This window comes from Acinonyx jubatus, chromosome E2, assembly GCF_027475565.1.
Source record: "Acinonyx jubatus isolate Ajub_Pintada_27869175 chromosome E2, VMU_Ajub_asm_v1.0, whole genome shotgun sequence".
NCBI lineage: Eukaryota > Metazoa > Chordata > Mammalia > Carnivora > Felidae > Acinonyx > Acinonyx jubatus.
This window is the reverse complement of record NC_069396.1, coordinates 47,673,386-47,686,128: the sequence shown is the minus strand read 5'-3', so window position 1 is coordinate 47,686,128 and position 12,743 is coordinate 47,673,386. Positions and strand designations below refer to the sequence as shown.

The window sequence follows — 12,743 nt, the reverse complement described above, 5'->3', positions numbered from 1 at the left end:
AGTCCCCTAGAGGGAGAGAAGCAACTGGGGGGTGAAGGGGTAGAAAGACTTCTTTCTCCACAGTGCACTAGAGTGTGGGGGGTCGTGGGGTGAGGGCTGCATAGAGAGAGGGAGCCCGCTTTGGGAGAAGCGAAGACCCCAGCATCTGAGAGAGGGGAGGCAGTGGGGAAAGCTGACCCAGAGCTCAGGAGCACGAGGCGAGAAAATTCAAGAAGGACAGAAAAACTAGGTGAAGCGAACTCCAGAGGTATCGGGAAAGTGGACAGTGGATCCACTTGCAGCGAGCGCGAAAAACACGCGGGATTGAGGGAGGGCCCACAGAGAGGAGGATGATAAATGCGGGGAAGAGGGCACCCGAGGTCTTGGGGTGGGGGGAGGTACGAGCAGGAGAGCAGCGGAGACCCCCAGGGGGGCGTCGGGGATGCGCGCGAGGTGCCCCGAGTATTTGGCATATGGACGTGAGAGGAGGAAGCCCAGCGCGGGAAGCGAGCCCCCAAGAAACCTAGAATAGTGGATGGTGGGAAGGGGTTTAGAGAGAGGGGAGACAGGCATGAGAACGGGGGACGGGGAGGGAGTGGAGGGGAGACATAAACAGTGCCGTTCTGGGAGCAGCGAGCCCCCCACGCCGCGGGAGGGGAGGAAGCGGGCTGAGTGAGGAGTCGAGCCCTAGAGGGAGAGGTGGGTGGGTGAGACTCTGCAAGATCGGGGTGAGAAAACCGAGCTGGTCGGGGTGAGGGAGCCCCACGTGGGTGCCACGCGCGGAGGGAGGAGCCTGCCCTCCCGGAAAGGGGGGGGGGGAGGACCCCGCAGAGCTGAACTAGGAGAGTCTGGACCCCAGAGTCCCAGTTCCTCTCCGGGAGGCTGGGGAAACCCCAGCGTCCGGCCGCCTAGCCCGCCCTCCCTTCCTTTTCCTTGCCCGGGGGGGCGGGGATCGCGCGCGGAGCCTGGGGCGAGACGGGGCAGGTCGGGTCCCCGCCCTCGCGGCTGCGGCGCCTCCCGCCCTCTTCACCCCATTCTGGGGCGGGGCTGCTGCTGGGCCCGGCCCCTCGGCGCCCACGCGGGGACCCAGGGGTTCCGCGTGGCCCGGAGGTTTGGGGCAGCCCCCCTGTTTTCATTTTCTGTCTTGGGCGGTGCACCTGTGGTCCTTGGGCCACGCATGCGTGCCCGGCCAGGTGACGCCCCTCCCCACCCACATTTCAGGCTCACCTTTTCTGTGGTTGTTTCACCTTCGTTGTAGAGATTTCTCTACCGCTGGTACCTTCAGTCCTCTTCTCCCCTCCCAGTCTGGCTCCATTTTGCCCCCAAACCCTATATCTCTCTTCCCGTGTGTGTCTCCCATATCCCATGCATGGGTCTGAACAGTCTCTTCCCTCTTTCTCCCTCTTTTTCCATCTAGCCCTATTCCTCGAGTCTCCCTGTCTCTGTGGTCTCTCCATCCCTCCCTCTGACCGGTCCTGCCCTTCCTTTCTTCCTCTGTATCTGTCTCCACCCGTCCTCCCACCCTCCACCCCTGCACTACACTTCCTTTGGGGTTTGCTGAGTAACCCCTGGGTCAAGATAGGGCTTCTTTGTGGGGGCCCCCCCGGGCTGGCCTGGCTAGCGTGGGGAGGAGTAGGGGCAGGGGGCCCATGGAAGGAGTTGCCTCTCCTTTCTCATCAGATCCTGTCTCCTCCATTTCTGCACCCCTACGGCAGAGGCCTTAAAGGATGTATCCCAGTTGATCTACAAGGTCATGGCCTGCCTGCTCATCCCAAACTTTTCCTAGACTAGAACGCACTCTTCCCATTTTTCTTCCTCCCCCCACCAAAGCCATTCCTACCTAGAATGAACTTTGCCTTGTCTAACCAGCTGAGGGAGAGAAGGCAGGAAGCAATTAGTAATAGTAAGAGTAATTCGTAATAATAATAATGTCACAGTAGCAGGGAGACTGCATGGCCTTGGGGTTAAGAGTAGTCTTTGGGACCAGACCGCCTGAGTTTGAATCCCAGCTCTGTAGCTCCTTACCTATGTCACCGTGGGGCAAATGACCTGTTTCCCCATCTATAAAATGGGTACAATAATTGCTTTTCCTCATGAGGTTGTTGTGAGGTTTAAATGTCTTAGCCCTTGTAAAGTGTGGTGCATAGCCCCTGGCAAATAGTGAGCACTCTTTAACATACACGTTAGCACAGCCCGGGTGTGCAGACTGCTGCCTGCTTTACCGCACCAGCTCACTCGTCGCACACTATATAATCTTGCAGCCGGTCCTCCTTTTACGGTTGAGAATCTGACACAGAGAGTGGAATTCGCTTGCCCAAAGTCACACAGTGCTTCAGTTAGGAGAGCCTGGTGGGCAGTTAGGGAGTTTGGTGGGGTTGTCATTTCCCAAAGAATAGCCCCGAAAGCGAGGCTGTGGGAAGGAATGTGACTTGCCCAAAGTCACAGAGCTGGAAGGTTGCTCCCTCCATCCTACTCCTGCCATTCAACTTGCATTTGAGGCTTCAAGTGCTGGGGGCACCTGAGCGAGCACAGCAGCCCCTCTTAGGGCTGTGTACTGAGTGGACGCTTTACAGATGACAGGAGACAAGTGTGGCTCAGACCCCATTTTACAGAGGGTGAAACAAATCCAGAGAGGGAGAGCCACTCTCCCAAGGTCACACCGCTAAAAAATGTCAGAATCGGGTTCCAACCCAGGGTCGTCAGCGCCGGGAGCCCACGCTCTTAGACTTGGGGTGTGCTAGCTCCCTCCGCCCTTGCCAAACCCCCTGACCTCCCTCCTCTCTGCTCCTCCCGCCTAGAAATCTATGAGAAAGTCCAGCGTACCCCGCACAGCATATATATGCTCTTTAACACGTCGGAGCTCCGAGAAGCAGTGCCCGAGCCCGTCTTGCTCTCCCGGGCAGAGTTGCGCCTGCTGAGGCTCAAGTTAAAAGCGGAGCAGCACGTGGAACTGTACCAGGTGGGGGCCCGGGCCCCAGAGGTGGGCTGCACTGGGGCTGAGGTGGGCAGCTGGACGGCTGGTGGCTGCAAGGTCCACACAGACAGACTCGGCAGGATGGGGGCGTGCGGGCCATGGAATCATGGGGCCCTTTAGAACTTTCAGGCTCCTAGCACTCTAGGATACTAAACACTCAAGAGGCCAGAATCTTGAAAGGTTGTAGGCTCTCCAGCCGTTCTGTCCAGTACAGTTGTCCAGGACCACTAGCCACACGTGGCCATTTAAGTTGACTAAAAGAAAAAAAATTCAACCCCTCAGTCTCACTGGCCATATTTTGAGTGCTCCGTAGTGGTTAGTGGCTGCTATTTTGGATGCTGCAGATAAAGGACACTTCCAGCATCCTAGAAAGTTCCTTTGGATAGTTCTGTTCTAGAAGAGTTAGAGTCTCCAGGAAGACTGGGGCCTCTGGGAGGGCTGGAGTCTAGAAGATTATGCGACCTGGAATCCACGTCATGTGGGACATTGGGTTTAATGGTAGGTGGTAGACTGTTACAACAAAGGAAGTGTGTCTGTGGTCAATTCCTTGGGAGTCTAGAGAATTCAGCTTCACGCTGCCAGTGTCTGGAGTATTCTGCCCAGCCCCAGAGGATCGTGGCACACGGGCATCAGACCTCTGCAGCATCTGGGTTTGGGGCGTGCCAGACTCCTGGGTGTCTAGAACATCAGTCTCTCAGAATTTCTCAGGTTCATTGAATGGGTCATTCTTGGGGTATGGAATGACTTCTAACATAAGCCCCTAGAAAGTTACAGGCTCTCAGAATTCAGGGTGTCAGATTTGCAGAACTGTATGCTCAGGTGACCCCAGGATGTCCCAGGAGGATCTCAGCATGGTGGACTGTCTGAGCTGAAAGGGGCCTGGCATTTCACCAGTGAGGGAACTCAGGCCGCGGAGGGGCCCCACAGGGACTCAGAGCAGAGGCTGAGCCGTCCAGGTGCCTTGATCCCCGGCCTGGGGCTCTCTCTCCTCTCCTCCCAAGGCCGCTCCGGCGGTGGGGTGGGGGTTGTTCCTGCAGGGCCCCACAGCGTGGATGTCTGGGAGGGGACTCTGTCTGAGGGACTCTCTGGCAGCCTGTTTGGTGGAGCAGGAGTGGGGGTGCAGTCAGTGTATTTGGGGGTGGGGAGCTGCATCTAACCCACTGTCTCCCCCCAATTCATCTCCCCCCAGAAATACAGCAATAATTCCTGGCGCTACCTCAGCAACCGGCTGCTGGCGCCCAGTGACACGCCGGAATGGCTGTCCTTTGATGTCACTGGAGTGGTGCGGCAGTGGCTGAGCCATGGAGGTAAGGACCACTTGTTTGCCCCGCTCCTATTTTGTAATGGGATAGAGCCCTTTGTTTGTCCTGCCTAGCAGCTGGGACCCCACGTCCCAGGAGCTGGGACCCCATGTCCCAGCCAAGACGTGGCCTTCCTCCTAGACCTCAGACCTGAGTGATAATGCCTAATCCATTTCCTGAGCACCTGCTGGGTGGTGGGTGATGCTGGGGACACAGCAGGGACCCAAACAGCCCCACCCTTGCCCTCACGGAGCCCATAGTCCATTCTTGGGGTGGGGGAAGTGGGGAAAGACCTGAAAACTGGATGGTAATGACCCAGATTGGGTAGGGCTGGAATAGGGACCCCAGAGGAGATGGCTCACCCAGCTTGGGGTCAGGGAGGGCTTCCTGGAAGAGGGGACATCAGAGCTGATATTTGAGGGTTGAGTGGAACCCGTCGGGGAAAGAAGGAGAGGCAAGAGTGTTCAAGGCATACCCTGAGTCCAGGGAGAGCCTGACACAGCCGATCTGTCTGTAAGAGGACTGTGTTTGACCTGAGTCCACCACACCCACATCCCCCTTCCTGATCTCCCTTTTGTTCATGTCTCCCCTCAACAAATGCCAATGGGTCCCTGCTCTGAGCCCCGCCCTGTGTGCGGTGATGCTGGGGACACAGTGGTAACTAAGACAACTTCTGGATGCTGCCTTCATGGGGCAACTCTGGACATCTACAAAGTCTTGCCAAAGCCCTAGGTGGCAGTGATGACCCGAAGGAGCAGTGGCGGGATGGGGAGGCCCCGAGTGCTGCTGGGACCCATCCTAGAGGGTCTGGGAGGGCTTCCTGGGGGAAGGTGATAGTATAGAGACTTAAGGGATAAGTGGTGGATCGGCCAGGTGTTGAAAGGCAGGGGCCCGGGGCCGCTGGACAAAGGCCTGTCTCGGTCACTGCAGAGTCTAGAGCACCCAGCACAGGGCCCAGCACCTAGTAGGAGCTTAGAAAATCATTCACTCATTTGTTCAAGAAACCTTTCTCCCACAGCTGCTCTGTGGGTGTGCACCCCATCCCTACCTTTTCCCACTTGAGGCACATCATCTGCCCTCTGTGGGTCTTGGCTTCCGTGCCTATTAAATTGGGACCTCTGGCGAGGATCAGAAGAGATAATGCCCACAGAGCATTTAGGACAGGGCCTGGCACCCGGGGTGTGCACTCAGTAGATGTTTATTTTTAAGACTGTGGGCTAGGCCCAGCGGGGAGCAAGAAAACAGGAATCCCTGCCCCCATGTATCCTGCTTTCCACTGAGAACAATAAGGGAAACAAATAGCCAAATGCGAATGTCAGGAGGGTGAGTGCTATGGAGAAAATAAAGTGATGTCACTGTGGGGGTGGGGCATGTGTCCGGGAGGGCCTCCTGGAGGAGGTGACATTTGAACTGAGACCTGAAGGAGGAGAAGGAGGAAGCAAGGCCAAGAGCAGGAGGATGCAGGGAGAGGGCAGGCAGGGGAAGAGACAGGGGGAGCCCCAACACCCCCTCCACCCTGGGTTTGCTCCACCCACGGCGGGGGTGTGAACAGCACCTGGCATCTCACACTGGCTTCCCACTCCCCACTCCCACAGGGGAAGTAGAGGGCTTTCGCCTCAGTGCCCACTGTTCCTGTGACAGCAAAGATAACACACTGCAAGTGGACATCAACGGTGAGGCCCATCTCCCTGGCCCGGCCCCATGCCCGCGTGTGTGCGCATGTGTGTGCACTCGTGTCCTCTTCCCCCTGCCCCTGCCCCCATTCATCCATCTGAGAGTGTGTGTCTATGTCTCCCCCACACCCTACAACTCCAAACCAAAGCAGGGTTCAGTTCCAGCCGCCGAGGTGACCTGGCCACCATTCATGGCATGAACCGGCCTTTTCTGCTCCTCATGGCCACCCCGCTGGAGAGGGCCCAGCACCTGCACAGCTCGCGGCACCGCCGAGCCCTGGACACCAACTACTGCTTCAGGTGAACCTTTCAGCCCTTGACCGTGGCATTCTCATCTGGTGGTGTGATGGCTGGGCGCAACCAGGGAAGGCTCAAGTTGGGCACCTGGCTGGTGCTACGCATGGCTGGCACCTCCTTCAGCCTGGAGGGCTCAGAGGATGGGCTCTGAGTTCTAGGATGCTGGGATGTGGAGTCCTAGGATGTTGAGATCATCTTGCTTTCTTGCTGGTGTGTTGGTGTGTAGACTGAGGGACCCGAGCAAGTTCAATGTTGGCAGGCTGGGGTTCTAGAACGTTGGGATCCTAGGACATAGAATTCAGTGTTAATGACTGGAATCCGAGAATGTTGGACTCAAGGAGTGTTGGGATCTTAGAATTAGGGAATTGAGGATTGGAAGATTGCCCATGTTGGATTCCCATACCATTGACAGATTGGAGTCTCCACTGTTGGCAGACTGGAGACCTTGAATATTGGGCTCAGAATGGTGGAAGCCTGTGTTAAAATACTAGCATTCACGCGACACCTGGGTGACTCAGTCGCTTAAGTGGCCTACTCTTGATCTCAACTCAGGTCTTGATCTCAGGGTCATGAGTTCAAGTTCCGCATTGGACTCCATGCTGGGCATGAAGCCTACTTAAACACAAAAAACAAAACAAACTGGGGTACCTGGGTGGCTCAGTCAGTTGAATGTCTGACTCTTGATTTCAGCTCAGGTCATGATCCCGGGGTTGTGGGATCAAGTCCCACACTGGGCTCCATCCTTAGCATGGAGCATGCTTGGGATCCTCTCTCTCTCTCCCTCTGCCCTTTTCCCCCCACTCTCCCCCTCTCTCTCTTCCTCAAATAAAGTGTATATGTGTGTGTGTGTGTGTGTGTGTGTGTGTGTGTGTGTGTGTATATATTAGCTATAATATATTAATATATTATTATTAATATATATAATATATTATATATATATAATATATTAAAAAAACAACAACAGCTGGCATCTACAAATGTTGGGGTTGGAGTAAGCCAGATTATTGGTGTCCTAGAGTGTTGGGGCTCAGTGTTGGGATGTTAGACTCTTGGAAAGCTGGGATCTTCAGAGGTGGCAGCTTGGACCTCTTGAGTGATGGGCTCAGGATTGTGGAATGCTGTAATTCGATATTGAGATATCACGAATGACAAGATACCGGAGAGTTGGAATACAGGAATCCTAGCAAGTTGGAAATGCCATTGTTAGAATGTTGAGATGCTGGAGTATCGCAATCTAAGAAAGTTGAAAAGTTGGATTCCTTAGCATGTTGAAATACAGAGTTAGATGTTGCAGAATTAGAACGATAATCTGACCTTTGTCCCTCCCCAGCTTACTGTTTGGATGAGGTACCTCTGGGCTTTGTTACATGCTGTTCGCCTTCTGGAAAGTCAGCTCTGTTTCCAAGCTTAGCACCAGCCCCAGCCCCAGCCTTAGCCCAGCAACCCTACGAATGAATGAACGTTATTAATAACAATATAGAGGGAGGCAGCCAGCCATGGGAGCCTCCGCAGGGAGGGACACAGTGTCACCTCAGAAGTTGTGCCAAAAAGTGAACCTGCAGCTGAACAAAATGGTAGATCCAACTACCAATTTTCTAGAAACACAGGGACAGAGGAACATGTTAAAGAACACCATGGGCTTGCAGTCAGCAACAATTAGATGGTGGGAAATCTGACCCACTTTCTTCAACAAATACAATGCAAAGTAGGGAGGTAGAGAGATGATTATGTAGATTTCTAAAAGAATCTTAAAATATATATCAAGTAATTGCAATGTGTAGACCTTATTTGGGTCTTTATTCACGCAGACTAGTAAAAACAAAAAGACATTTGTGAGACAGTTGGGGAAATGTGAACCCTGATTGGATATTTTATGATATCCAGGAATAATTGAGAATTTTTCTTATATGGTCTTGTGGTTATGTTTTACAATAGTCCTGATTTTCTTGGAGATACATGTGGAAATATTTGTGGATGAAATGACATGGTGGATGGCATGTGCTTTGAAATCGCCCATTGCGGGAGAGGAAGTGAGTAGGGGCAGAGATGCAGTGAACTTGGCCATGACATGGGATTGTGGAAGTTAGCCTCCCTGAACTCTTACCCAACATCCAATGTGAGGCCTTCAGCCTGTTCTGTTCTGGGGCCCCAAGTGGGTTTCTTTTACCCATCAGGCCCTGACTGGATGGCAGAGAGGCTCTGCAAGAGCTTTGCAAGAGGGACACCTGGGTGGCTCAGTCAGTAGAGTGTGGGACTCTTGATCTCAGGGTTGTGAGTTCAAGTCCCATGTTAGGTGGAGAGCTAATTAAAAAAAAAAAAAAAGAAGAAGAAAGCTTTGCAAGAGGCCTTACACTGAATAAATGGGTTAGAAAGTGCCTCAAAGTCACCTGGAGGCTTGTTAAATATGGCCTGCTGTCTTCCAGCCCCAGCTCCACCCCCAGTTTCTGACTCAGTAGGTTTTTGGTGAGCCTGGAGAATTTACATTCCCCACAAGTTCTCAGATGGTGCTTCTGCTGCTCTGGGGACCCCACAGGGAGGATGTCCCAGGTGGGTAATCAGGGTCACAGACTATTCAAATCTTAGGACCTCAAAACCCCCAGCCAGAGTTGAACCGGAAGTGAAAGATTATTCTGGACAGGGGGTTCTTTCCCTTCTGTGAATTTAGGACCCCCTTGAGAAGCTGAAAGCCAGGACATTTCCCCAGAAATATGCCTGTAAATGCACACATATGTGCCTGTGGTTTCAGGAGCTCAGGACTCTCCCTGGTCCTGGACTTCCTGATGCCTCCTTGACCCTGAACAACACCTTATTTGATCCAACATCCCTCATGTCTTTGGACAGATGGGGAAACTGAGGCCCAACCAGACTGGGGAGGAACCAGGCTGAGCTCACAGGGATCTCAGATTCCTGGCTCCCTTCTCTGTGGCTTTTGGAGAGGCCTTGTCTTGCCCCGGGAAATGCTGTATCATCGCCTCTTCCTGCTGTGCTTGAGCTGACATGGCTGCGCTGGACAGATGAGGCCCCAGCCTCCCAGGGGACACAGAGCTGGCCGTGAACCTGTCCCCAAGCTCCACACTTACATGCTGTGTATGGGCAGGCAGTGCTTTCCTCTCTGGGGCTCAGTTCCTTCATCCTTCAAATGGGAATAATAATAATAAAGCCTGCCTCATAGGGTTTTGAGATCAGTTAATTCTCTGTTGATTACTTCTTGAATAGATAAATGCATGCACATGGGCCAAACCTAGAAGGAATAGTCAGAGACCCTCCAGCTCTGATCCCCACCCCTCTCTGAAAAAGAGACAGTCACTTTTATTATATTTGTGTCTCCTTCCAGACACAGTGTCTGTTTGAAACACGTATACACATCCGTATTTTTTTATTTTGCCCCAATTGCAGAGTTCGTTTTTTTTGGGGGGGGGGGATGTGGAGAGGGGGAGAGGGCACTGCATATTCCTTCCTCCCTCCCTCCCTTCTTCCCTCCCTCCCTCTCTCTCTCTCTTCCTCCCTCCCTTACTCCCTTCTTTCCTTCTTCTCTTTCTTATTATAAAAGTAACACATACCCACTGTCAAGAATTTAGAAAATACAGAAAGATATCACCCATCACACTACCACGTATAAAAAAAAATCAACATTTGAATATATTTCCTTTTAGTCCTTTTATGCAAAGCAGAATTTGGATCATACTGTACTTGTAGCTTTGAAGAATATCTCTTTCACATGATATGAACCTGGAATATAAAGTGTTCATGCTTCCCACGAATCAAGCTTTTTAGCTAAGGTCCCTGCCCAGCTCAGCCATGGCCCCAGAGGCCAGCACATAAAATGCCCTGGTTCTTTCCAGACAAGTAGGAGCCTGGGCCTGGACTGGGGAGGGACTGGCTTTTGCTTCTGAGCATGGGACAGGGATTATGAGTCTAGAGCAGTAAAATATTATACATCACTATTCTCCAATATGCTTTTTAAAAACCTAACATAGAGGGGCATCTGGGTGGCTCAGTCGGTTAAGTGTCTGACTCTTGATTTCAGCTCAGGTCATGACCTCGCAGTTCAAGCCCTGCTTTGGGCTCTGTGCTGACGGTATGGAGCCTGCTTGGGTCTCTCTCTCTCTCTCTCTCTCTTTCTCTCTCTCTCTCCCTTCTCTCTCTGTCTCTCTTCCATTTGTGCTCTCTCTCACAGTAAATAATATATAATATATGTGAGGCTCGAACTCGCAACCTAGAGATCAAGAGTCACATGTCCTACTAAGCCAACCAGGCGCTCCAGGTAGCAATAAGTTTTAGAAGGAAAATAAATCAGGGGCACCTGGGCAGCTCAGTCGGTTAAGCATCTGACTCTTGATTTCAGCTCAGGTCATGATCTCCTGGTTTGTAGGATTGAGACCTTGTCAGGCTCTACGCTGACAGCACAGAGCCTGCTTGGGATTCTTTCTCTCCCTCTCTCTTTGCCCCTTCCTCCCCCCAATAAATAAATAAACGTTAAAAAAAAAGAAGGAAAATAAATCAGAAGAAGAGGGAAGAAAAAAATAGATATTGGGTACTATTTTTCCTATTCTGGTTAAAATTTTCTTCTATTATGGAAAATTCGCAGTGTAGACAAAAGCAACCAAGATATGATGTAACGAAGTCCCATGGATTCTCATCCAGCTTCAACAGGCATTAAGATTTGTCCCACATCAAATACAGACACTGTCATATTTTCTTGCAGAACTGAAATGCCACTATCACACTGAATGGAATTCACGATCATTTGGATGGGTACTTTGGGTAGGATGGTCCAGAAAGGATGCTCTGAGGAGAGGACATTGATTTTTTTAACTGATATTTATTGAGTACCTGCTGCACGTCAGGCAGTGTTCTAGGAGTTAAGGCTCCCTGCGTAAAGGACATCTGAGCATGCATTTCAATGAACTGAAGGAAAGAAAAGAACTAGAGTGGATATCTGTGGGAATAGCAAGCCAAGAGGAGGGATGAGTGAGTGCAAAGGTCCTGGGGCAGGGCTGTATTTGAAGAACAGGGAGGGTGCTGTGTTCTAGTGTCTGGAGTCAGGGAGAGTGGGGAGGGAGTTGAGATCAGCTGACCAGGCGGCGCCTTGTGGTTCCTGTTGAGGGCTTGGGCATTTGCCCCAAGAGACACAGAGCCATGTTTGAGCCATGTTCGGAGCAGAGGTTCGACATGACAGTCTCTAGCATGTGGCCCCAGAAGGCAGGAATTCCTGTCTGTTTCGTTTGTACTGAGCCCCCAGTAGATCCCAGCCAAGCAGTTGGTCCTGGTTCAACAAGTATTTGTTGCACACACAGAATTTAGGGCTTGGGGACGGTCATTTGACTTTCTTACAGGCTTGTCAGGAGCCTTGTGTGAAATGATGTTTACAATCCCGTTAGCAAGGGGCTTGACCAAAGAGAGCGCTTTATCAGTGTTAGTGATTATCATTGCTGTTACCGTTATTGCTATATCACCGAGATGGACGCCGTGCTGGGGGCAACCAGGGTGCACCCCCCCCCCACCCGGGGGGTGCGGCTGCCCTTGCAGCAACAGCAGCAGCAGCCGCGCCCCCCTGACCCGGCCCCCTCCACCCCCACCCCCCACCCGGCAGCTCCACGGAGAAGAACTGCTGCGTGCGGCAGCTCTATATCGACTTCCGCAAGGATCTGGGCTGGAAGTGGATCCACGAGCCCAAGGGCTACCACGCCAACTTCTGCCTAGGGCCCTGTCCCTACATCTGGAGCCTGGACACGCAGTACAGCAAGGTGCGTCTGGCCACGGGCCGGCCGGGGTTGGGCTGGGGGGAGCAGGGGCCGAGGGAGTGGAGGGAGACAAACAGGTAAAATCGGAGAGGACTTAGCCAGATGAGAAGTAGAGAGAGCCCGGGGATCAGAGAGGATGGTACAGAGATGGGAGGAGACAGGCTCTGAGCCGCTAGAGAGACCTGACGCAGAGGGAGACGCAGAGGGATCTGCGGTCTGTGGCGAGACCCACGGAGACTGAGTGACCAGCCGGGTGCGGGGAGGCCGGGAGACGGAAGGAGAGGGAACGCGAGAGACAGGATGAACAGTGAACGGCCTGGAGTCCACACACTGCCACGGAGACAGAGACTGTGAAGACAAGGCAAGAGTGGAAAAGGGAGAGAGGTAGAGACTGGGAACGGACTGAGACGAGACAGAGGGAGAGGGGAAGAGGCGGGAGGGGTGGGAGCGCCCTGCCCACGACCCCCGACCCTGACCCCGCCCGCAGGTCCTGGCCCTGTACAACCAGCACAACCCGGGCGCGTCGGCGGCTCCCTGCTGCGTGCCGCAGGCGCTGGAGCCCCTGCCCATCGTGTACTACGTGGGCCGCAAGCCCAAGGTGGAGCAGCTGTCCAACATGATCGTGCGCTCCTGCAAGTGCAGCTGAGGCCCCGCCCCGCCCCGCAGGCCCCGCCCACCCGGCAGGCCCGGCCCCGCCCCCGCCCGCTGCGCCGGGCTGTATTTAAGGACACCGCGCCCCAGAGCCCTCTGGGGTCGATTAAAGGTGGAGAGACAA

General features: G+C 53.4%; 2 protein-coding genes across 5 annotated transcripts in view; one reads left to right on the top strand and one right to left on the bottom strand.

Moving 5' to 3' along the window:
- TMEM91 (transmembrane protein 91) overlaps window positions 1–1,630 on the bottom strand; it is a 21,116-nt gene extending 19,486 nt beyond the window's left edge. Inside the window, exon 1 of one of the 3 annotated variants that reach the window (XM_053211424.1) lies at window positions 1,207–1,630. The gene's annotated coding sequence lies outside the window, so the exon portion shown is untranslated. The remainder of the gene's footprint in view (window positions 1–1,206) is intronic. The other 2 variants (XM_053211420.1, XM_053211422.1) reach the window with 2 other exon arrangements.
- Window positions 1–12,743, top strand: part of TGFB1 (transforming growth factor beta 1) — a 14,267-nt gene extending 1,524 nt beyond the window's left edge. Inside the window, exons 2-7 of one of the 2 annotated variants that reach the window (XM_027037598.2) lie at window positions 2,778–2,938; window positions 4,143–4,260; window positions 5,850–5,927; window positions 6,077–6,227; window positions 11,818–11,971; window positions 12,456–12,743. In XM_027037598.2, coding sequence (XP_026893399.1) covers window positions 2,778–2,938; window positions 4,143–4,260; window positions 5,850–5,927; window positions 6,077–6,227; window positions 11,818–11,971; window positions 12,456–12,614 — 821 coding nt within the window. In that variant the 3' untranslated portion in view covers window positions 12,615–12,743. The remainder of the gene's footprint in view (window positions 1–2,777; window positions 2,939–4,142; window positions 4,261–5,849; window positions 5,928–6,076; window positions 6,228–11,817; window positions 11,972–12,455) is intronic. The other variant, XM_027037599.2, reaches the window with a different exon arrangement.